This window comes from Leguminivora glycinivorella, chromosome 21 (genome assembly GCF_023078275.1).
Source record: "Leguminivora glycinivorella isolate SPB_JAAS2020 chromosome 21, LegGlyc_1.1, whole genome shotgun sequence".
NCBI classification, from domain to species: Eukaryota; Metazoa; Arthropoda; class Insecta; order Lepidoptera; family Tortricidae; genus Leguminivora; species Leguminivora glycinivorella.
In genome coordinates, this window is record NC_062991.1 from 12,389,837 (window position 1) to 12,413,543 (window position 23,707).

The window sequence follows — 23,707 nt, forward strand, 5'->3', positions numbered from 1 at the left end:
CAGATACTAACGAGGTGCCTCGAGGGCGACTACAATAATTATTTTATTCATTGTCCTGGTTTTATTTGAGGTCGGGGTGTATTTTAGTAATAAATTATTAATGTTAATTAGTTCTACTTAGTTTGTGTTTAATTTTTAATAGGATCTTATTATCGGTTTGACATTAAAATGGTGACATCATTTGCTTTACAATAAATTAGTGCAGCTTGGTAAACCAAATTAGTATCATTACATACCGTACCATACTAATTTGGGTTAGCCAATATTTATTTTATATTTGGCCGTAGCGACGGTAGCTTTGACGTTTATAAGAATAAATAGGAAGTAAAAACACGCCAAGGAGTCAATTCATCAAATCCTATCTAAGGAATGATGAAATAGTGCTAAAATATGGATATTCCATTAAATGATTTACATTGGTTGGTTGACATTGTTCACAATTTCTATTGACGGCGATTTTATTAAAAGTTTATGGTATTCGATATTCCGTTTCCAAAGTTCTATTTCATTTTCCTGAAGGTAACAGTCCGTTCACATTATTTGAAATTTTGATTGGACTCGACTTTGTGTATGTCGCTTTTCTAATGTTGTTTCGTAAGTCGCTCCACTTTGCCCAATACATCGTCTTCCTCAGCCTTGCCTTCATTATCCCTCTTTGTATTCAGCTCATTAATTATCATCATAAATAATAAACACGTACACGGAACGATAATGATTAAACGCGAAATTTCCCAAAAGCAAAAAGTTAAAATTGATGTTTAAATTTTGATTTAAATTCCACGTCGATCCATCGTTTTCGAACAAAAGCGACTCAAATTACTTTTGAGCATCATTCAGTATCGGAGTTTATGTTTATTTTTGAATTATATGCTTTACAGGTGTGTATGATAATCCGTTGATCCAACGAGGGAACAAGAATACATGATGCAAAATGGGATGTAAGTTAAATATTGCAAATAAGATTATAGTTTTTAATGACTCAAGAGTGCAACATCTTGAGCCGCTAGTTACACATTAATATTGTTACCGCCACAATGTCTTAAAGAATACTCAATCAAATTCAACGTTTTCGCTATATCGTCTGTTTCTTCCAAACGTTTCGTCGTCATTTACTGTAGGTACTTAAAGTTATGAAAAACTTCGAAAACAATTTAATTACACTATAAGTTGACTTAGTTGACCTTTCAACGTTTTCCGCTACGAATGTCGTTATAAATTTTAATAAACCCAACACATTCGGAACTTTCACAATAGAAAATTATTCTCGATTTTTAGCAAATTGCTTTTCGCTGAGAAACTTCTGACTCTTAATGAAGTTCAAAGTGAAATTCGAAGCTGAATTTTACGAGGGTTTATATTGATTGGAATTGATGAATGCTTGAAGCCATCTTATAGTTTTAGTGCCTTGACAAACGTTTCTGTAGGTACAAAACTTAACGTAGGGTAGGAATAAGCCCGCGTTGCCATTTTTTTAAAACTATTTGGAGCAGTGAACCTGGAAAGAAAACATCGTCGTTTAATAAAATAAAACCGCCTTCAAAAATAAACGCGTTACAAAACACGGAGAAACTAAAAAGCAAAAAATAATAAACCTTTGAATTCAGATTTCTTATCGTATTGCAATAATCTAAACATTCAAATTATAAACAAATCAATTATTTTTGTAGTCGGTACCAGACCTGTTCGTCGCCTTGCTATTGCCTGTTTGCCCCACCCAACCATACACAGGCTGGTACCGACTCCAAAAATAATTGATTTGTTTATAATTTGGATGTTTAGATTATTGCAATACGATAAGAAATCTGAATTCAAGGTTTATTATTTTTTGCTTTTTAGTTTCTCCGTGTTTTGTAACGCGCTTATTTTTGAAGGCGGTTTTATTTTTTGTTAAAAAGTTAATTTATTTGTTGATTTTTAGTGGTTCCTAGTGATATTATATGTATCAGTCCGAATATATGTACAGTAGTGAAAGAATTATCCTTTAACTCCTAACCATTGAGGAGTTGACCTTCCATCATCAGCTCAGCCACATAAAATTACTACCGTCAAGCGTAAATACTGGTGTACCTTTGAAAAATACACCAAAAACATTACATGTGCCTATAACATTTGAAGAGTTCCCTCGATTTCTCCAAGATCCCATCATCAGACCCTGACTTGGTGCCAATGGGACCATCTCGGGATTATACCCGTTCGATCAAAAAAAAAATTTTGAAAATCGGTCCACGATTCTCGGAGATATCGAGTAACATACATACAAAAAAAAAAAAAACATTCAGTCGAATTGAGAACCTCCTCCTTTTTTGAAGTCGGTTAAAAACATCGGAAACTCCCACCGGTGTCGAAAACTACCCGCAATTCGTTACAGCATTTAGTAAAGCAGCGCCACGTTTTGTTCTGCGCTTCGCATTTGCATGCATTGGTGTTGAAAGAAATACATTTATTTAACGCCACATCTTTCATACATAAACTCATGCCTGTATTTCCAAACGGGTTAAACAGACAAAATGAAACTACTCAAGTTTCCACCCTTGAAAATGAAAATTAATTCCACAACATAGGACATACAAAAGAAGTAAAACCTGATCAAAAATGACATAGATGACTGTTGTCAGGAGGGCGCCGTTATTCTTATGTTGGTTGTAACAGTTCAGTAAACTATGAAGATAGAAAATACGTAGTCATTATATTTATGGTCAGGCTTTAGACATGTTGGAATGTCGTTAATAAGAAATAAATAAGTGAATTAGGACCAAAAACATTACCTTGACCTACACTAGAGAAAACTGGGTAAGATTTGTGTTAGATTGACCGTACTGGACATACTGTTGTTTAACTGTAAAGTAGTTTGCTGACAATTCCAAGTGTTTTCCTGCAGGATATCAGCAAGAGCCAATTTTTAACCGACTTCAAAAAAGGAGGAGGTTCTCAATTCGACTGAATTTTTTTTTTTTTTATTTTTTTTTTGTATGTATGTTACTCGATATCTCCGAGAATCGTAGACCGATTTTCAAAATTTTTTTTTTGATCGAACGGGTATAACCCCGAGATGGTCCCATTGGCACCAAGTCGTGGTCTGATGATGGGATCTTGGAGAAATCGAGGGAACTCTTCAAATGTTATAGGCACATGTAATGTTTTTGTGTATTTTTCAAAGGTGCACCAGTATTTGCGCCTGGTGGTAATAATTTTATGTGGCTGAGCTGATGATGGAAGGTCAACTCCTCAACGGTTAGGAGTTAAAGGACAATTCTTTCACTACTGTACATATATTCGGACTGATACATATAATATCACTAGGAACCACTAAAAATCAACAAATAAATTAACTTTTTAACAAAAAATAAAACCGCCTTCAAAAAAAAAGCGTGTTACAAAACACGGAGAAACTAAAAAGCCAAAAATAATAAACCTTCGAATTCAGATTTCTTATCGGATTGCAATAATCTAAACATCCAAATTATAAACAAATCAATTATTTTTGGAGTCGGGACCAGCCTGCGTATGGTTGGGTAGGGCAAACAGGAAATAGCAAGGCGACGAACAGGTCTGGTACCGACTACAAAAATAATTGATTTGTTTATAATTTGGATGTTTAGATTATTGCAATCCGATAAGAAATCTGAATTCGAAGGTTTATTATTTTTGGCTTTTTAGTTTCTCCGTGTTTTGTAACACGCTTTTTTTTACTAAAATTGTGTCGTTATTCACTCTATCAAATGCTTTTCGGAAGTCAAAATCAATTGGAATCATATTGACCATTAAATATATTATATTATTATGAGCCTATTGTGTCCCACTGCTGGGCAAAGGCCTTCCCCATTCTTCTCGATCTTGAGCTAAAACTACACATTAAATAGCGGAAAAAATATATGTCTATTTCTATCCAATTTTTCAAACCTCACGAAACTTTGCTATGTTGAGCAGTAAACCTGGACCTCTAAAGAAAATATCGTCGTATTTATTAAAGAAAGTCGCAAACTCCGGTATCGGAAACCAAATGCAATTCCTCACAGCATTCATTAGAGCAGCGCCGTTTTGTTCCGCGCTCCGTTCCTGGGTTTCGTTTTTCTGTTTTGTTTTGCTTCTTGGCCAGTGGGCGCGGATAACTGCGATCTGCGGTGGCCGAGTTGTGTCAAAACCGGGTAAGAGTATTTTTATGTATACGAGTATATTCGTACCCTACTGGATCAATCGAAATCGAAAAATCGTAGTTGTATCGTAATCGTAAATTGAAATCACCAATATTATAACTAAACAAAAATACGCGATACTTTATGAATTATTAAGATGTCAGTAGAATAGAGGTTCGAATGTTACACCATAATTGTCTGCTAGAGATGATGCCATGATGAAGCCAATGATGATGATGACTAAAATGATGACGGTTCACCTAGGGTTAACCTCAGGTTTCTGTTACGATTACAACTTATTTAAGCTTTTATTGGTCAAGATCGTTCTCGCTCGCCCTTTAAGCTATTCTTATTGAAAGCCCTGTTTAAATTCTGATTTCAAGTCCAGAACAATCAAACCGAATGAAGATTTTTAAAAGTTATTCTGATTAACTCAAACACTTATATACCAATTAGTACCTGCGTTTTTAGAGAATTTAATCGAATAAGTCAAGAAAGAATAATTAAACCTGAAAATATTTTTGCACTTCATAAAACTTGACTTGATTATTCATTGAAAATCTGATTCATCATTAAATTGAATTTCATTATCCCCGCGAATTAGTCAAATATTTAGAAAACCATTTACTACATTCTACAGCTACAAAACCACGCCGTTGAACAAACTGAAATCACTCGAAATGAAAAAAGCCCGCCGTAAATATTTTCGTTCTGGGTTTTTCTTTCTCGATAGCTGCGCCTAAAAATACCTACTTGTGCTGGGGTTATTGCGTTTTCTTTTATGAAAGTGCTTAAAATACCAACTCGATTTATAAAATGCAGCCAACTATAAACAAAAACCTACGGACTGAAGAAGAGAAACAAATTCTGTTTTGCGCAACTGACTATTTAAAGACTTAGCATTGTCCAACAGGACTCTGCCATTTAAATGTTGTCACGATATTCGACGACAGATTGAACTTTTTATACTTTTATATCAATTTTGTCTACCTCGGCCTCTGGTAATTTGTGGCACCCATTCGGTCGCTACCTTGGCCCATCTCTCCGGAAAGACCAGCCGGCGTATCATGCTGCCAATTTTATCACTTATCCACTTGTATAAAGCATCCGTCACGCTTTAGCAAGTATGTCAGTGTGAGAGTGACAGATGTCTTATCCACGTGGATAAGTGATAAAATTGGCAGCATGATACGCCGGCTGGACTCATTTTGTGGCGGCTGGCGAGAGCATGCACAGAGCCGTGACGAGTGGCGGAAAACAGGGGAGGCCTTTGCCCAGCAGTGGCACTATAGGCTATTAAAAAAAAAAAAACAATTTTGTGTCTCGACTCAACAGATTACTGACCTGCGACGATGAGCAATGATGTTGCATTCATATCTAACACACAGATTTGCGTGTTCTAAAAATTGCTAGGCCCTCTCAGAGAAAGGTGCGTAACAAGTGTTGTTCCCTTATAGGGAGCTCGCAAAAGGGTGGTTTGAATAATGTCTTCTCTACTAACCTTGTGCTCGTCCAGTATCTAATCTGACTTTTGGGGGTATCAGGGTACGCCTTGTCCACCGTGCAACTTACTTTTACATCACCAGCACCACCACAGAATAGTAATAGATACCTACACTACATCGAGGTCTGAACAGGCCACTAGTACCCTATTACTAAGCCGGAATCTGACAGATATACGATAGACTTTAAGTTTGTCCAGCTGCCGACCACTAGGTATCTACTGACCTTATGTTCGTCGAGTATCCAAGTGATGTTTGGCGCAGGGTACGCCTCATCGACCGTGCAACTTGCTTTTATGACGTCACCACGCGCGTAGTTGCCACGGGACACCGTGATCCGTGGCGCCCGAAACGGCGGGTCTGAAAATGTAACATTTTATTGGTATTGAGTAATTTTAACCTTTTAAAGAAAGCTTTTCGTAAATAATACTTAAGTACCAGTTAAAAATAACCTGTTATTTGCAAACGTAACAATAGAAGTAGAGGTAAGTAAATAAAAAGAAAATTGAATTGGAAAACGACGCTTAATAATCAATATTGTCTAAGTAATATGTAAGTCTAAGAAAATATTGATTCTTAAGCGTTGAAAAGCTGGTTAAAGTTATTAAAAAAAAGAAGTGTAGGGTGTATTAGCGTGGATCCAGATCCCGGATAGTTATTCATTATTTGAATTTATTGGATTATAAATAAAGGCTAACGTGGATATTAAATACGAGCTCATAAAACTCTGACGCCATTACTATAAAGATGGTATCAAGTAAAAAGTTTTTATTGAAATCTGAAACTAGTTTTAATGGTTTGTCATAAATTTGGTTACGTATTTGCCTATTTTTAACATTCAAAATTGAGGGTCAATTTGCGATTGAGGGTCAGTTTTTAATTTTATTACCAATTTTTATCGCTATATTTTGTTTCCTGAATTCTGCACATGAAATAGCTGTCGCATTGCTTCAAATTTAAATGCAGTTCTGTTTGCAGTTTTACGATTGCAATTAATACCTAGTATTATTCACTTTATTGCACATGACAAAAGTAAGTACATACTTACATAAAACGTAGACAATAGAATGCATGTTTACAAACAGAAAGGCAAACTTTTCCCTTTAAAGGATCTGTTAAAGCTAACATTAATTAGCCCCTGCTTAGCCGTCAAGGCTGAATTCTCTATTGTTCCGTTTTCTCTGGTCTTGGAGCGATCTATTACCTACCGACGACAGTAAGTGGTGCTGATCGGATGTCTATGTGGAACAGAGGAACGTCAGCAGAGACTATATTGATTGATAGTCCTCGCTTAGCCGTCCAAACTGAATTCTCTATTGTTCCGTTTTCTCTGGTATTGGTGCAATCTATTACTTACCGACGACAGTTAGTGGTGCTGATCGGATGTCTGTGTGGAACAGAGGAACGTCAGCAGAGACTATATTGATGGTCCTCGCTTAGCCGTCCAAACTGAATTCTCTATTGTTCCGTTTTATCTGGCGTTGGTGCATCTATTATTTACCGACGACAGTTAGTGGTGATGAACGGATGTCTGTATGGAACAGAGGAGCGTCAGCAGAGACTATATTGATGGTCCTCGCTTAGCTGTCCGGACCGAATTCTCTGTGGTTCCTTTTTATTATTTGTTGATGTGATCTGTTATTTACTAACCGATGACAGTCAGTGTTGCTGAACTGTATGAAACAGAGGAGCATCAGCAGATACTTTAAACTGGTAGGTCCCGCTTAGCCGTCTAGACTGAATTCTCAGTTGTTCCGTTTTATCTGGGGTGTTGGTGCGATCTGTTACTTACCCACGACAGTTAGTGGTGCTGAACGGATGTCTGTATGAAACAGGGGAGCGTCAGCAGAGACTTCACACTGGTAGTCCCCGCTTAGTCGCCTGTTCAGGTTGACGATGCGGACTTGATGCTCGTCTGACTGCGTTAGCTGTGAATGTTAAAGGAAAATATGGCTTACAATTGGGAATGTAAAATAAAGACTAAAATCTTTCGTATTGTCTTAATGTATCAGGGTAGTTAGGTGTATGAGAAAGATGCTGGAGGATGTTTAGTTACTTAAATATGTTCTTAATTAACGCCTTGCGTGGGCGACGGTCGCGCGATGGTCGCGCGACGGCGATGCGACGCATAAGAAATCAAACCTTATCCACATGGAAGTAGACGATGCGATGAGACGCGACGGCGACGGTCGCGCGACCGTCGCCCACGCAAGACACGGCGTAATACAATTACTAATGTACATTTCTGATTACGGTACAGGAGGATTCTTAGGCTACAAATTAAAGTCAAGATGATGCAGATTTACAGAGGCATCTGCCTAATGGAAAATCAATGTGGGAATTAGTACACGGGGCACAAAACCGTAAAATTCGATCACACGGGTGCTATAAAGAGCAGCGTCAGAAATGGACATAGACGTAATTCTTTACAGTCAATACTTACATCTACAGATGCTCCGGGTAAAGGGAACACCATAGTAGGCGGCAGCTCACGCGGCACATATCGGTAGAACTCTGTCTCCGCTCGGTACCAGCGAATGCTATACAACGCGGCGCCTTCCAAGTCGTATGAGCATCGTAGGACGGCCGCTTGACCTTCACCGGAGAGGACCGCGCGCGGCACTGAGATGGAGAGGTTGCGGAGTGACCATACTCCTCCTGTAAAGAAAGTTTTATGTCAAAAATTGTTTTTGATACAGAATTTACACTTTGGTACAGAAAATTCTGCAGCTCTGAAATGACGCCGATCGAAACGCGACTGCGCTCTGTCGCGCATTGGCATCTCTATATCGCTCTTCCATATTGAAGGAACGAATACGGTATTATCCTACGCATTTATGCATTTTGCCTACATCTCCCAAGACACAGTGGTAGAACAAGTGCGCCAAATAATAGTCGATAACCATAGAAAATGCCGCAGAAACGAGAAAATGCTTTCGTTTTGAAGCTCACAAATTCCTTTTATAGTGAGCGTCAGAATGGCGGGTGTATATCAAGCAATCCTGGTGTGGTATACGTCAGGAGTTAGTGCTAGCAATGTGCCAAATGTGCGCCAAAATTCGAGCAATGTGCTCTTTGAACTCCAATATCTCTGGAGATATTTAAGAAATTAAAGACACCCGCCATTCTGACGTCAGGTTGGCGGGTGTACTTCCAGTTCTAGCTAATGGCTGCCTACTCAAGGGTGAAAGTACTGCCTAAGGTTAGTGCTCGCAATGTGCTTCCACATGTATGAAACACAAACTAATTTAGAGAGCCGTTGAAGAGTAATATGGGATTGAATAAATATATCTATAACGCCTGCTGAAATAAAATAGCAATGTTCATTGCCTGCAATGCAGTATTAACATGCAGGCGTTTTTCACAAAAAAGTGACACTTACATCAGCTAAGGGTGAAGTCACATCTATCAGCATCGAGCCGCATTTTGTGTCATGAGAAATCGCTCGTTAGTTGCGTAACTACGCATGTTCATACCAACGAGTGTACGCACACATGCTTCCATCTTTCCGTGCGCAAACGTTTTCATACCAACGAGCGATTTCTCATACATAAAGAGAGACCCTTAAGAATAACATTCAAGTTATTCCCGGCCGTTTTATTAAGAGTCCTGTGACATATTGAATGACGTTTCTTCTAGTGATGCCAAAGTATCGATACTTATAATTTTTTATGTATATGGCAATGATTGTGTATAAACCAGCCAAGTCAGTTAAAACGGTCTTCATTAAATAATAAACTTATTTACTATTTTGACCCGAATTCATGTCTACTGTCAATTTACAAACATACATAGAATATAGGAATCGTACTACTGATTACATATTTCAAATTTAAATAATATTTTTGAATAATGGATTTCTATCAAATTTTATCACTATACATATATAAAAAGTGAAAGTTAAGTAATTTATTTGTTTATTTACATGTTTTAATTTAACTTGTATTAATTTTACTCCGCTCACGTGTCGTCTGTTATCGAACTTAAATATTGTATCGATAAACGACCTCTCCAGTCGATACTAACCCAACGAAGTAACTTTTGTTAGACGTTACCACGCGAGTTCATATATCAAATTATAACATACCTAATTTATATTTAGTAAAACTAAATAATTCGCTATATAATTCTTCTTGTAGGGCCCCAGTAGACCGGCTGGGCCACCACGGCCTCTCCTGCTCCTCGGGCGCGGGCCGCCTTTCTCGCCATGCCGCCCTCAACGACATCCTCAGAAGGGCTCTCGTCAGCGCCAACGTCCCCGCAGCTCTGGAGCCCCAGATCGCACGGGACGATGGCAAGCGCCCGGACGGGATGTCGTTAATCCCTTGGCGAAAGGGCCGCGCGCTGGTGTGGGACGCTACCTGCGCCGACACGTTGGCTGTGTCCTACATCCAAGTGACCAGCAAAAAGGGTGGGGCGGCAGCTGACGCCCGGGAGCGGTTTAAGGTCAACAAATACAGCTGTCTCGGCGCCAACTACGAGTTCGTAGCGTTTGGCGTTGAGACACTCGGACCGTGGGGTAAGGGAGCGCGTGGGCTTGTAAGGGATTTGGGGAAACGGTTAAGGGAGGCAACAGGTGACCCTCGCGCCGGCAGCTTTCTCGCGCAAAGAATTGCTATTGCAATACAGCGCGGGAATGCTGCTTGCGTGATGGGCACCCTGCCGAGGGGCCAGGGCCTGGAGGGTAGTTTTTAGGTTTATTTATTTTTATATAAGTTATAGTTTAAGTTTTTTTGTCCACTATCTGTACTAATGTATAATCATAATCAATTTATTTAATAAAATTTCCTCCCGCTATATAATTGATATTACTTAAAATCTTGAGCTCTAACATAAAAACCAGACCAGACGTCCTAAAAACAAGGCTATATGAACAAAAATGTGTCACAGGACCCATAATAAAACGGCACAAATGTAATATTGTGTGAAGTAATTGACTTCACATGTCATAAAATAGTATATTGTGCAACAAGGGAGGTAAGGGGGATTTGTGTGTTTCAGAGTGTTTTAATAACTCGCGATAGCCGCAGGCTGGAGAGAGTTACAGACAGAGTTTACAAAATCCTGAACTCCTGAGTTACACACAGTTGACTCTTAAATGTAAAAAAAATATGAATCAAACTAAATTGTTTGACGTTTTGCAGTATTTATTTATTTATTTAAGTAAATCAATATTTTCCACGTGTCGGTGTTTAGATTATCATAGATTTTAAATGTGATGTCACGAAATTTAGGACCCCTCCCGCTCCCTTGTCACACATTGTCACACTTCGTCGACCCCTTCTCTCCCCCTTAACGTCTGACGTAATTTATGGATAAGACCTTAAGAAGTTACAAAAGCCGTACATTAAATTTATTTTTTGAATAATTCGTTAACATTAAGAGTTAAGACACTAGTTTCTTATACAAATTTATTGTAAAGTGGACGGACGAATTAGAAGTGGATAAACAATTAAAGTCCGTGATCATACATTCGGAAAGATAGAAATAAAACCATGTAATATACAAATCAGTCTTTTTATTTTTAGTAGGTACTAAACATAAATATAAATAATTACAGTCTTAGAAAGTATCACATTGCCATTGTAATCTCTGAATCTCTAAGATAAATACAAAATCACTGCATGTAGAGATTTATAGTAGTCTATGCTTATATTATTTCAAGCAGACTACTACATACTTTGCTGCTTGTTGCGTTTATTAAAATCAATGAACATTATTAAAATGCAGCAAGCAGCTAAGTTTATATTATTTTACATTATGTTATCCTATTAATATTATCATTTTTGACCGTATACCAGGCAGTGCATAATCATATTTTTTTGACTTTTTCGGGTTTTGTTACATAAATCATCAAAGCATGTCCATTTATTTTGCCTATAGCAATGTGCTCTGTAGTGACCGATGCTGTTCAGGTTATCTTTTGGTCCAGAAGGTAAATATTCTACAATTCCTATTATATGATAGGAATTTTCCTGTAAGTCAATTCTAATTGGAATGTCATCTAGACATCTTGATTCTGTTTGGTCTAGCTCGAAGCTTACAACGTTTCGTAAACTGTACGTAAATGTTCTGATCCCTTCGCAGCCATTGCGACGGCAAGTCACAATAGTATTTTCCGACAACATGGAGTCTGCTGCCTCTGAAATTCCAGTCTTGTTGGTGTCCAGTATGAGGAAAGCTAATTTTCTTTCAACATTATTTATAGCGCATGTTTCGCTCGTGCAGCTTTCTTTTACATCTGCACTGTAGATATCACCCATTAAAATTCTCTCAAATATATGAGTGACACTACAATGACACGCTATTTCTCTTGTTCCTCTATAATGTCTGCTCTCGAAGTAATTTTCCAAAATTTGTGCCCTTTTTTTGTATAATTCTTGCTTTGTCGTTCCGTCAATCATGTTTTTTACAAAATTGCAAAAATTATTTGTCGTATTACTAAAAATAGCAGTACCAACATTGAATCCATCTGCGCAAGCAGTTGCAAAAACTTGGCTCACTGAGTCAAAAGCGCAGGTATTTGTCAAAATTAACTGTTTGATTCCAGTTCTGGTTAGGTTACCGTTTTGTAATAATGGGATGTACTTAACTTTCGTGTTCTTCTTTTTCTTAATTTTATTTCGCCCTAAATCTTTCCAGTTTTCTATTAAAGAAGGATTTTCCGAAAAATGGAATCGTCTGATATTTCTTTTCTCTTTTTAATTTCTGAATATAATTTTCGCTTTTTTTTTCATCTCTTTACTTCCAGGCACACATTTTAAATTACTTTCTTTCATCATGGCCAATTTAATTTCTCCTGCGATAAATTCTGTGTGTTTTAAAATAAATTTATCCACACGCAAGCGATTGCTTTTGGTACTCAGGTTAAATAGATACCTTTTCAAGGTCTTGAAGCTGCTTTCTACGTTTGACGAAGAAGGATCCCTGATTTCGGATTTATATATTGGGATCATTATATTAGACCACAAAGGAAGTTGACCAACGAGTCTGGTTAGTTGTGGTATTAGCGAAGGCATAAAATATAAATTCTCATGAGAAGCCATGTCTTCGTCATCTGTCAATTCAATTATTATTTTTTCTCTGTCAATTACACGACTGTACCACAGTGGAACATTTGACGATTCTTTTGATTTTTCTTTCGTGTCATTTAAATGACTGTCACCATCGACACTTCCTTGGTTCTCTTGCTCTTGTTCAACATCTATATTGATGAGTAATGCTTTAAGGCGTGATTTTGCTTCGGCGCACCGTGTTCCAGTGCCATCATATTTATTCAGACACACAATAATCATGTCAGAGACTATATTTTTCATCATGTCGTAGTCTTCGGTGAGTCGCATAAGCAAAAGACATCGGAAATAAAATGACTTTACTCTCACATCAACATTATTGAAGCAAGCCAATTTGCTCAATATCTTAATCAAGTGACTAATATCAATTCGAATAAATGTTTCATCCGGGGTGCATGTTTTGTCTTCCAGTTTATTAAACGAATTGGTCACATAATCTGAGGTACTCTCAAAAGTGGTGAATGCTTTTACACATGCTCCAATAAGCGCTGGCGATTGGTCTACGATTACTTCATTTGGACGTTTTTTTTGTTCAATCCACGTCTGTATCCATTTATGAATGGTTCCCAAATCATGTGCTTCAGACAACATTTCTGTTATTGGGACGCTTCTTTCGTTGTTTTCGTCATACATGACTCCGGAATATAAAAAAATATGATTGGTGTTTGTCATGTTTTTTGTAGGGCCAACTTCTTTTAATAGACTGCCGGTAGCATCTAGACTAAGCACTACTCTATTTTGGCGAGAGTATTCTTTGTAGTGTGCATCTTGAGCAGGTGACCAGTAATAAACGTAAAATGGGTATAAACTTATATGTTTTATTATTTCGTCATAAGGGCTAATTTTCGTCATAATCCATAGTCCTAATACAGGGTTGTCATGGTAATGTTCACTGCATTCGTGTTCATATTTGATCTGTCTCAAACATCCACTTGTAGGTATATGTGGCGGCTCTACGTCTCCGTCCTCCATTGATGCATTGACTAATTTATTATGAACCACTATTGGCGAATTGTGTGTCAATTCATGCCCAAGCTCGTTTCTTTGTACTGGCGTTAATTTAATTTTCTTTTTTTGATTGTGGGCAAATGTGGGATCAAAATCCATGATAATGCCTTCACAGTGTGCGATATTGGCTGTCATCCAATTTATAACGACTTTAATGTCGGCTAAGCATTCAGTGCATTGCCCAAAGCATGTTATTCGTTCTCCGTACCTAATAGAGTGAGTTTTGAATGCCCAACTACACGGAACTTTTGTTCTGTCCCAGACTTCTTCTCTCAATATATGGGTCCACTCGTGCTTTGGTAGCACATTTTTTTTTGATGTCTGACCGTCGGTGCTAAGCGATTCCGTACAGTGAGTTTTGAGATAGGCAGGATTTTTTGCCATTTATACGTATCCAAATTAAAATTGAATACCTTATGGAGACTAGTATCGCTACTACTATCGCCAATATCGCCATTGCTAGAACTTCTGGACACACTACCGCAATCGTCGGAATTGTTTTCACTTCCCAAAAAGTACCGGTAGTTCCTTTGCAGCGAGACATGAAGAGCCTTAACAGACATTTCATTCTGCAGTTCCTTGGATACTGTTGAAAATATGTCGTGGCTTGCGGGAGGTAAGTCATCCTTTTTGAAATATTCTTTATATTTTGTGAAAGCTACTTTTTGATCTTCTAACTTGACCAAACTTTTTCTCCCTCCTCTTCGAGCCATTCTTGTTTATATATGCGTCAAATCGGTGTCCATGTTTAAATCGGGTCGTAAGTTTGAAGTTCGGGGTATCAATGTTGGTAGCCAGGTCAGTAGGGAAATGCAGGTTCGATGTCAGAAAGTCCGTAGCCAGGTCAAAACAGAATCCACACAATAACACGACACGACACGAGGCTAGATATGCGATAGCCAAAGGATAAGCTAAGACTAATCTATGAGCCTGTACAAATTCTTAAACAAATGGGAACTTGTAGGGAATAACCATTACTCTTTATTGTCACTGATCAATGCTATCGATATTACCACGCAGTTTCGCAATCTTTGTAAATAAATTTTCGCCAAGTGACAAAACATGAAAAGGATACCGTCAATAAAGTCACCGCAGTGTATCTATTGTCTTTTCAGCCAGCTACCAAATTAACAAAGGATTCTCTTTTCTGGTATTTTATTTAATTGCAGGTAAAGACAATGAATTGTGGCGACATTTTTGGTGACAGCGGCAGATAAGATAAAATATCATAGCATAGCATGCAGCCATCATGCAGCTGCATTTCTATTGTTACTCATTAGATTAGCATTGCACGTACACATTTCGGTAACCTTAAGAAGATACTTAACATTTTTTATGTATTTAAGTATGAATAGTATATTATGCATACAACGTGTTTTTATTGATTTCCGTTAACTTTAACCCTTAAATGCATGAATTTTTCTTTTAACGAGATATTAATATATGTGATAGACAATGGTTTTCTGACTCTAGGAAAAATAATAAAAAAAATATTTAAGATCGATTTTTATACTAAATCAGTGTTAGAAGTTAAATAGGCCAAATCTTATTTATACAAATATATCGTAATTGGTAAGTTCTATTTAAAAAAAATTACTACTATTAAAAAGGTACACTATTTATTTATTTTATTTATTTATTTAATTATTTATTTATTTGTGAAACCTTTATGATAAAATATTTAAACATAAACTAATTACTAACTCCGATAAAATCAGCCTAAATCACATACTAAAAATCTCCATCGTCATGTTTTTTTCGCACTTTTCCGCCATTTTATATCTCAATCCTTAAATAATAAATAGTAAATCATTATATTATTTAATTTATTTAATTGTATAATAAACAATAATAAATAATGAATAATAATTGGACGGTGTTATGGAATAGCGAACTAAGCGCCAAAATCCGAAAAAAAAGTTATGAATGCAGTTCGGATATAAATGTGATAATCTATAGTATTGACTATTTATTTGTTGAAAAATAATGCTTACAGCCTTATTTTAAGGGGTAGAATCAAGCGACACGTTAAAATTTGTATGGCCCTGTGTACTAAGTCGTTACGTAAAAACGAATTGAACGCCAAATTTACTTTTACAAATTATAATAAGCGTATATTCTAAATCGCAAAATCGAGTTAAACGCCATAAAAATGTTATTAATTCGTTTTGGTTTAAAGTTTTGATGATTTATAAACGCAATATCGATTTAACCGCCCTAATAGTGTCGTTTAATTCGTTGTTACATATTTGAAATTGCAGGATATTTCGCTTAATGAGAACTAAGTATCAAGAGGTTTTGTTATATCATAATATCTTATGTGTGTAATTCTGGCTAGTACTAATGAATTATTATTAGTTACAATGCCAATTTTGCCATATATGCTGATTTTTTTGACATTTATTAAAAAAAGTTGATTGGAGAACAAAACTAAATTGTTAGACGGATTAGTCCTAATCATTGTGGAGGAAAATATTGTTGTTCATTTATTTACAATAGCACTATTTACTCAAATATATGGAATGTTATTTTATTCCAGTATTCACTTTACCTCTAACAATTTGCATTAAAGAATCAAGCGACAAAATATGTCTCATAGTACGCTACGGCGAAATAAATTAACGTCATCGCAGTATTAGTTCAATAAAGAATCAAGCGGAAAAACGTTAATTACTTCGAAACTTGAATAGGTATGGTGTTATTTTTTTTATCTATTTAAATTATAAACACTTTTATAGGTTCAATGTCAAAATTAACTTTTTTACTTTATAAATGAACTTACAACAACTGATTCAAATTTCAAATCTTTCTAGCTCATTTTCTCGATTTCAACTAACTGTCGCTTGATCGCTTATTCCATAACACTGTCCAATTAAGCAATAAATATGATTTTGGATAGCTACATATCGAGCCACGGGCCATCAAATATATGATGCATATATACATCATCATGCATTTAAGGGTTAAGGGAAAGTTCTTTAGGTTAATAACAATTAATTTCTCTAAGAATCTGGTGTCTTACCTTAACTCTTACTGTTATGTCGCCGCCGTCATAGGTCGCCACCAAGCCATAAAATAAAATTAAAAAAAAAAACGTCCGCCATTGGGTCACAGCCGGTCTTCAGTGAGACTCCCTCTGTTCTATTACTACTCTGTGGTAAATATGTACAATTAAATTATTTGTGTGATATTAATAATAATAATAGGTAAACTAAACGATAGACAAGTATGTATATAACCACAACCTGACTTGTAAATGTATCATTTATGAATAAAGCATTCATTCATTCATTCATTATCGAGCTATATTCAAAAAATAAATTTAATGTAAGAATGTCCTGTAATATTTATTTATTTATTTATAAATAAGTGTAGTAGGGTCTTTGTAACTTCTTAATATTATTAATTTTTATGTCACTATACATCCCTTCAACTATCTGCACTTAAAAAATCACGACAATTCATGAAAGTAAATTCCAAATAAAACGTTAGTTTCAATTACTTAAAATTATGTAATTGTTAACAATAGTTGTGTCGATACAATCAATGAAAATTACAAGATCAATAGTGAAAAAACATCCAACGCAACTTTTTTTATAATCGTAATTGGCGCCAACGCCAACTCACTTTTTAATTAAAAAGGTTAGACAATTATTTTTGTCAATAAAATTGCCTAAACTCATAATAAAGTAAAAACAGTAACATAGTACCTATTATTAACAATATTATAAATATTCTTAAATTAATATAAATCTAATTTATTCAATTGATTAAACATTTGCAATAATATCTTTTTTTTTTAAAGCAACACTAACAATGGCATAGACTAATAGACATTGACATATTTTACCAAAAACGTTGATCTCTATTGTTATGATATTAAAGTTGATTTCACAATGATAAGATAGTATTACTCAAAATAATTATGAATAACATACGTTTTGACAGACAAAACATGCAATATCTATACTCCCAGAACATAAATTCCACCAACTTTTAACATGATATTTTCATGAATCTTACATTCGTCGCTCCGTTTCGCCGTGAAGGACGGACACACAGACACATACACTTTTCCATTTATAATATTAGTACGGATTTATTACTTATATCACTTTTTGTTACATTCGAAAAAAAATGTTCATAATATATGAAGATGAAGCATATTACCTACTGATTACTTATTTCAAAAAATAATATATTTGAATAATGGATTTCTATCAAATTTTATCGCTATACATCTGTAAAAAGTATAAAAAGTTGAAAGTTAAGTAATTTAGTTGTTTATATACATGCTTTAATTTAACTGGTATTAATTTTACTCCGGTCACATCTGTTATCGAACTTATTGTATCGTTTTATTATGGGTCCTGTGACACATTTTTGTTAATAAACCTCGTAAGGACGTCTGGTCACACCGATGCGTCTTAACCCTTTATAGGGCACCGGTCTCAAAAAGACCACCCTGTATGACTATCTTTTTGTATTTTTTTCTTGTAGAGAATTTTTAGTACTACAGGATGGCGATGAGGTTTGAACTCACGATTTTTTTGAGTCTTGCCCGTTAAAGGGTTAAGGCCTTAAAAATATATAGTTAACGTTTTTACGTTAGAGCTCAAGATTTAAGTAATATCAATTATACAGGGTGGCCCATTCAAATCGGTCAGTATGGGAAAGTCTGAAACTATAAGACATACGAAGATTTGTTCTTAGGAACCATGTCACCGATTTTGATAAAAAGAAAAACTGCATTCATACAATAAAAAAAAAGTGTACCCAGCTGGGGAATCGAACCCGGTTGTTTTGAAAAAATAAACTTACACTATTTCTATTCAGATATCGTTTGTGTAGGTCTTAAGCAGTAAATATCTCTAAGAAACATAATGTCTAAAATGAATAAAATGCATTTTTTTCACATACTTTAATTTATCATAGTAGGTGTTCAAAGTGACCACCGTTACAATATTCTGCAAGTTCACTTCATCTTTACAACAGTGTACAAAAATAGCTATTAACACCGTTGAAGACCTAAAAGTAGCCATAGAGTCAACTTTAACGCAGATTTACCACATGAAGATACAAAATGCAATAGTAAGATCGTTACCTAGACGTGTTGAATATTGTATTGAAAAAGACGGTGGTCACTTTGAACACCTACTATGATAAATTAAAGTATGTGAAAAAAATGCATTTTATTCATTTTAGACATTATGTTTCTTAGAGATATTTACTGCTTAAGACCTACACAAACGATATCTGAATAGAAATAGTGTAAGTTTATTTTTTCAAAACAACCGGGTTCGATTCCCCAGCTGGGTACACTTTTTTTTTAATTGTATGAATGCAGTTTTTCTTTTTATCAAAATCGGTGACATGGTTCCTAAGAACAAATCTTCGTATGTCTTATAGTTTCAGACTTTCCCATACTGACCGATTTGAATGGGCCACCCTGTATAGCGAATTATTTAGTTTTACTAAATATAAATTAGGTATGTTATAATTTGATATGAACTCGCGTGGTAACGTCTGACAAAAGTTACTTCGTTGGGTTAGCATCGACTGGAGAGGTCGTTTATCGATACAATAAGTTCGATAACAGACGACACGTGAGCGGAGTAAAATTAATACAAGTTAAATTATAAGCGCGTTACAAAAAACGGAGAAAATAAAAAGCAAAAAATAATAATCCTTTGAATTCAGATTTCTTATCGGATTGCAATAATCTAAACATCCAAATTATAAAAAAATCTATTATTTTCATAGTCGGTGCCAGCCCTGTTCCTCGCCTTGCTATTGCCTGATTGCCCCACCCAACCATACGCAGGCTGGCCCCGACTCCAAAAATAATTGATTTGTTTATAATTTGGATGTTTAGATTATTATTTTTTGCTTTTTAGTAACGGAGAAACTATTCTCCGTTTTTTATAACGCGCTTATTTTTGAAGGTGGTTTTTTTTAATTTAAGTTTAATCATTTCTTGATTTTTAGTGGTTCCTTATCAGTCCGAATATGCGTACAGTAGTGAAAGAATCATCCTTTAACTCCTAACTGTTGAGGAGTTCACCTTCTATCATCAGCTCAGCCACGTAAAATTATTACCATCAGGCGTAAATACTGGTTTACCTTTGAAAAATACACTAAAAACATTACATGTGCTTATAACATTTGAAGAGTTCCCTCGATTTCTCTAAGATCCCATCATCAGACCCTGACTTGGTGCCAATGAGACCATCTCGAGGTTATACCCGTTCGATAAAAAAAACATTTTGAAAATCGGTTCACAATTCTCGGAGATATCGAGTAACATACATACAAAAAAAAATAAAAAAAAATCACTCGAATTGAGAACCTCCTCCTTTTTTTGAAGTCGGTTAAAAACATGTAAATAAACAAATAAATTACTTAACTTTCCCTTTTTATACTTTTTATATATGTATAGCGATAAAATTTGATAGAAATCCATTATTCAAAAATATTATTTAAATTTGAAATATGTAATCAGTAGTACGATTCCTATATTCTATATATGTTTGTAAATTGACAGTAGACATGAATTCGGGTCAAAATAGTAAATAAGTTTATTATTTAATGAAGACCGTTTTAACTGACTTGGCTGGTTTATACACAATCATTGCCATATACATAAAAAAATTATAAGTATCGATTCTTTGGCATCACTACAAGAAACGTCATTCAATATGTCACAGGACCCTTAATAAAACGGCCGGGAATAACTTGAATGTTATTCTTAAGGGTCTCTCTTTATGTATGAGAAATCGCTCGTTGGTATGAAAACGTTTGCGCACGGAAAGATGGAAGCATGCGTGCGTACACTCGTTAGTATGAACATGCGTAGTTACGCAACTAATGAGCGATTTCTCATGACACAAAATGCGGCTCGATGCTGATAGATGTGACTTCACCCTTAGCTGATGTAAGTATCACTTTTTTGTGAAAAGCGCCTGCATGTTAATACTGCATTGCAGGCAATGAACATTGCTATTTTATTTCAGCAGGCGTTATAGATATATTTATTCAATCCCATATTACTCTTCAACGGCTCTCTAAATTAGTTTGTGTTTCATACATGTGGAAGCACATTGCGAGCACTAACCTTAGGCAGTACTTTCACCCTTGAGTAGGCAGCCATTAGCTAGAACTGGAAGTACACCCGCCAACCTGACGTCAGAATGGCGGGTGTCTTTAATTTCTTAAATATCTCTGGAGTTCAAAGAGCACATTGCTCGAATTTTGGCGCACATTTGGCACATTGCTAGCACTAACTCCTGACGTATACCACACCAGGATTGCTTGATGTACACCCGCCATTCTGACGCTCACCTTTTATTCCTTTTAGAAAAATATATTTTTATCGCTAGCTGTATAAGTAGTAAGTACCTTTCTTCTACACTACGTACGTGAAGTTTTGGATGAATCGAATAAATTTGCAGTTGGTCTAATTTAGCTTACAAGGTTGTACCGGAGTAGCATATTATGGACGATTACTAGCTTGTAAATAAGGGTTTAGGGGTAATAAAAACAGGTCATTGTCTGCGCATGGATATGGATTATCCATACTAATACCAAGGACGATTATAAAGGACCAGCAGAGTCCATACTAAATACCGTACCCCGTTGGCAGCCGTAAATCTATGTCACTAGATGTCACTAAGAGTGTCATTTGAATAAAAATGTCGTTTTTTTTTTAAAATACGCACGCGGTAGTTCAACGGCATTACAAGTGATACAGTGAAAAGTATATAGATGACGCTAGGGGCCCGTGTCATGTTTCAGTCCCTGTTTACAACGCAAGCCATCGTTCTTATTTTGAATTATGACAATCATGCAAAAGAGTACCATACTGTCAAATTTTCTATCTCTTTCATTTTGAGCGTGACGTCAATGATTAGTAATATTACTTTCAATATATTTAAAATTTAGATTTTACTGAGGCCATTTCGAACGGTGTTTATGATAGATATCATTTATTTATTTATTTATTTATTTCAAAAATAGTGATACAGCATGACAGTATTAAATACTAAATCACTGCAAAACTAAAAACTAAAAACAAGTACAAAACATTTTTTATACATGATAAACTGTTGAAAGACGTACATCCATCCTCTCGCAGAACCTCAATAATTCATCGCGCACAGCACTCCATCTGCCAGCAAATAAATCGCACTCAGGTGCTGATGCTAAGAGAGCATTCAGGAGGGGCAAAGGGCGAACAGGAGGGGATTTTCTGTGAGACACGGTTCGTGATACTGGGCCTACAAATAAACCACGATCACGAGGCCGGAAATTGACTCTGGTCGGCATAGGGACATAAAGGCGCAGTAATTGCGCTACGAGTTCAGGACAGTCTGATTCACCTCGTAAGACGCCACAGGCTGTAGTGAGATGCTTAAAATTTCGTCTTACCTCTAAGGAGTTGAAGCCTAAACAACCAAGCAAATATTTGGTTGGATATAAAAAGGGGTAATACCCAAACTCTTTTTTATATAAGAACCGGAGGAACACTTTCTGTATTCTCTCCAGGAGCAGGATGTAGGATGCCTCATAAGGATTCCAAACAGAGGAAGCTGCTTCAAGCTTACTACGGACTAATGAAGTATATAGAAGCTTTACAGTATTCGAGTCTTGAAAAATGTTGACAAATGTCATGTTGACAATCAATCTCCTGACCGTCTCGCTCATACCAATCCTATCCTATATTTGAACGAGTGCGACCGAAACAGTTGAGTATTATTGAAGATTTTTGAATGTCTAAAATCTTATTGGTAGTTGTCGAAAACCCGCTTTTTCCATAAAGTGTTGGCGCGACGTCAGTCAAGTGGGTGATAGGCGTACGAGCAAGTACGCGTTGGATGGTCGACTACTATGCGCAGCGGTTTTTACGCGTACTTACGGTGACACACTTTTTGTCTCTTTTTATATCCCCCACTTCCTTAGAATGGAGGATGGAAGTTTGTGGAGAGATTTTCGAATTTAACGCGAGCGAAGCCGCGGGCAAAGGCTAGTTAACTATAATAATAAAGAAATCGCAGTAAGGAACTTTATGTAGATTTCATTACTTTTTAGAGATAAACAAGCAGCTCCATCGAGACGGCTATTTTTTACAGAATGTTTTTGGTGGGATATACATAGGCATAGGCACAGAACTTTATTTATATAGAAGAAACAAGTTCATCTATTTGTATAGGGGCCGAGCGTGTCAAATTTTGTACTGAAGTTGATTCTTGCCTGTAATTTTAAATATGTCTCAGGCTCTTGATTGTTCATAATTTATGTGTTGTTGCAATTGAATATCACGTAACGAGGCATTTTTTATGTTTTGATTGACTTCAACTTACAAAAATTGACGCCCGAAAGCTGCAAGCTGCGATTAAAGACGGACAACTCAGTGGATTTCACTGAGTTCATTTGACACGCTAAGTAGATACGTTTGCTTGATCTATGGTATATATGACATCTGTGGGCATAGGTATATAACACTAACAAGGTATCTATTGTCTTAGTCCGTTTTCACATTATCCGATCCGATATCGGATGTCGGAAGGATTTAAATGGAAAAAATCCAAGATAGCGCCTGTAATGTATGGGGTATCAGTCCTACATCCGATATCGGATCGGATAATGTGAAAACGCATTTAGTCTCATTAATTATTACTTATGTCAGAGTTTCAATAATTATTTCCTTTTATTCATTTATTATCTCAGTTTAGGTTTATACGAGTACCAAACGAGTAGTATACGAGTAGAAAATATATTACCAAAACAATACAAACTATCATTAATTTATTATAAAAACGAAATCCAAAGTGCCACACCTGGCGGCCTAACTATCCGCGTTGTGTCCAAGACGAAGCCTGACCGACGAAGCTAGCAAGTCTCTCTACATGTTAGCTGAAATACTGTCAAACCGTTCACTGTGATTACTCAGATTATTATAAGCAAAATGATCTTCGAATGAACTTTCTGGACA

The 23,707-nt window shown here is 36.0% G+C and overlaps 1 protein-coding gene across 1 annotated transcript in view; it reads right to left on the reverse strand.

Annotated features, from left to right (window-relative positions):
• The window catches only part of LOC125237595, a 613,374-nt gene that overhangs the window by 8,514 nt on the left and 581,153 nt on the right, over positions 1-23,707 (reverse strand). The window contains exons 2-4 of the mRNA XM_048144735.1: positions 8,079-8,293; positions 7,428-7,563; positions 5,862-5,995 (exon numbers count right to left, since the gene is read on the reverse strand). Of these exons, the coding sequence (XP_048000692.1) occupies positions 5,862-5,995; positions 7,428-7,563; positions 8,079-8,293 (485 nt within the window). The remainder of the gene's footprint in view (positions 1-5,861; positions 5,996-7,427; positions 7,564-8,078; positions 8,294-23,707) is intronic.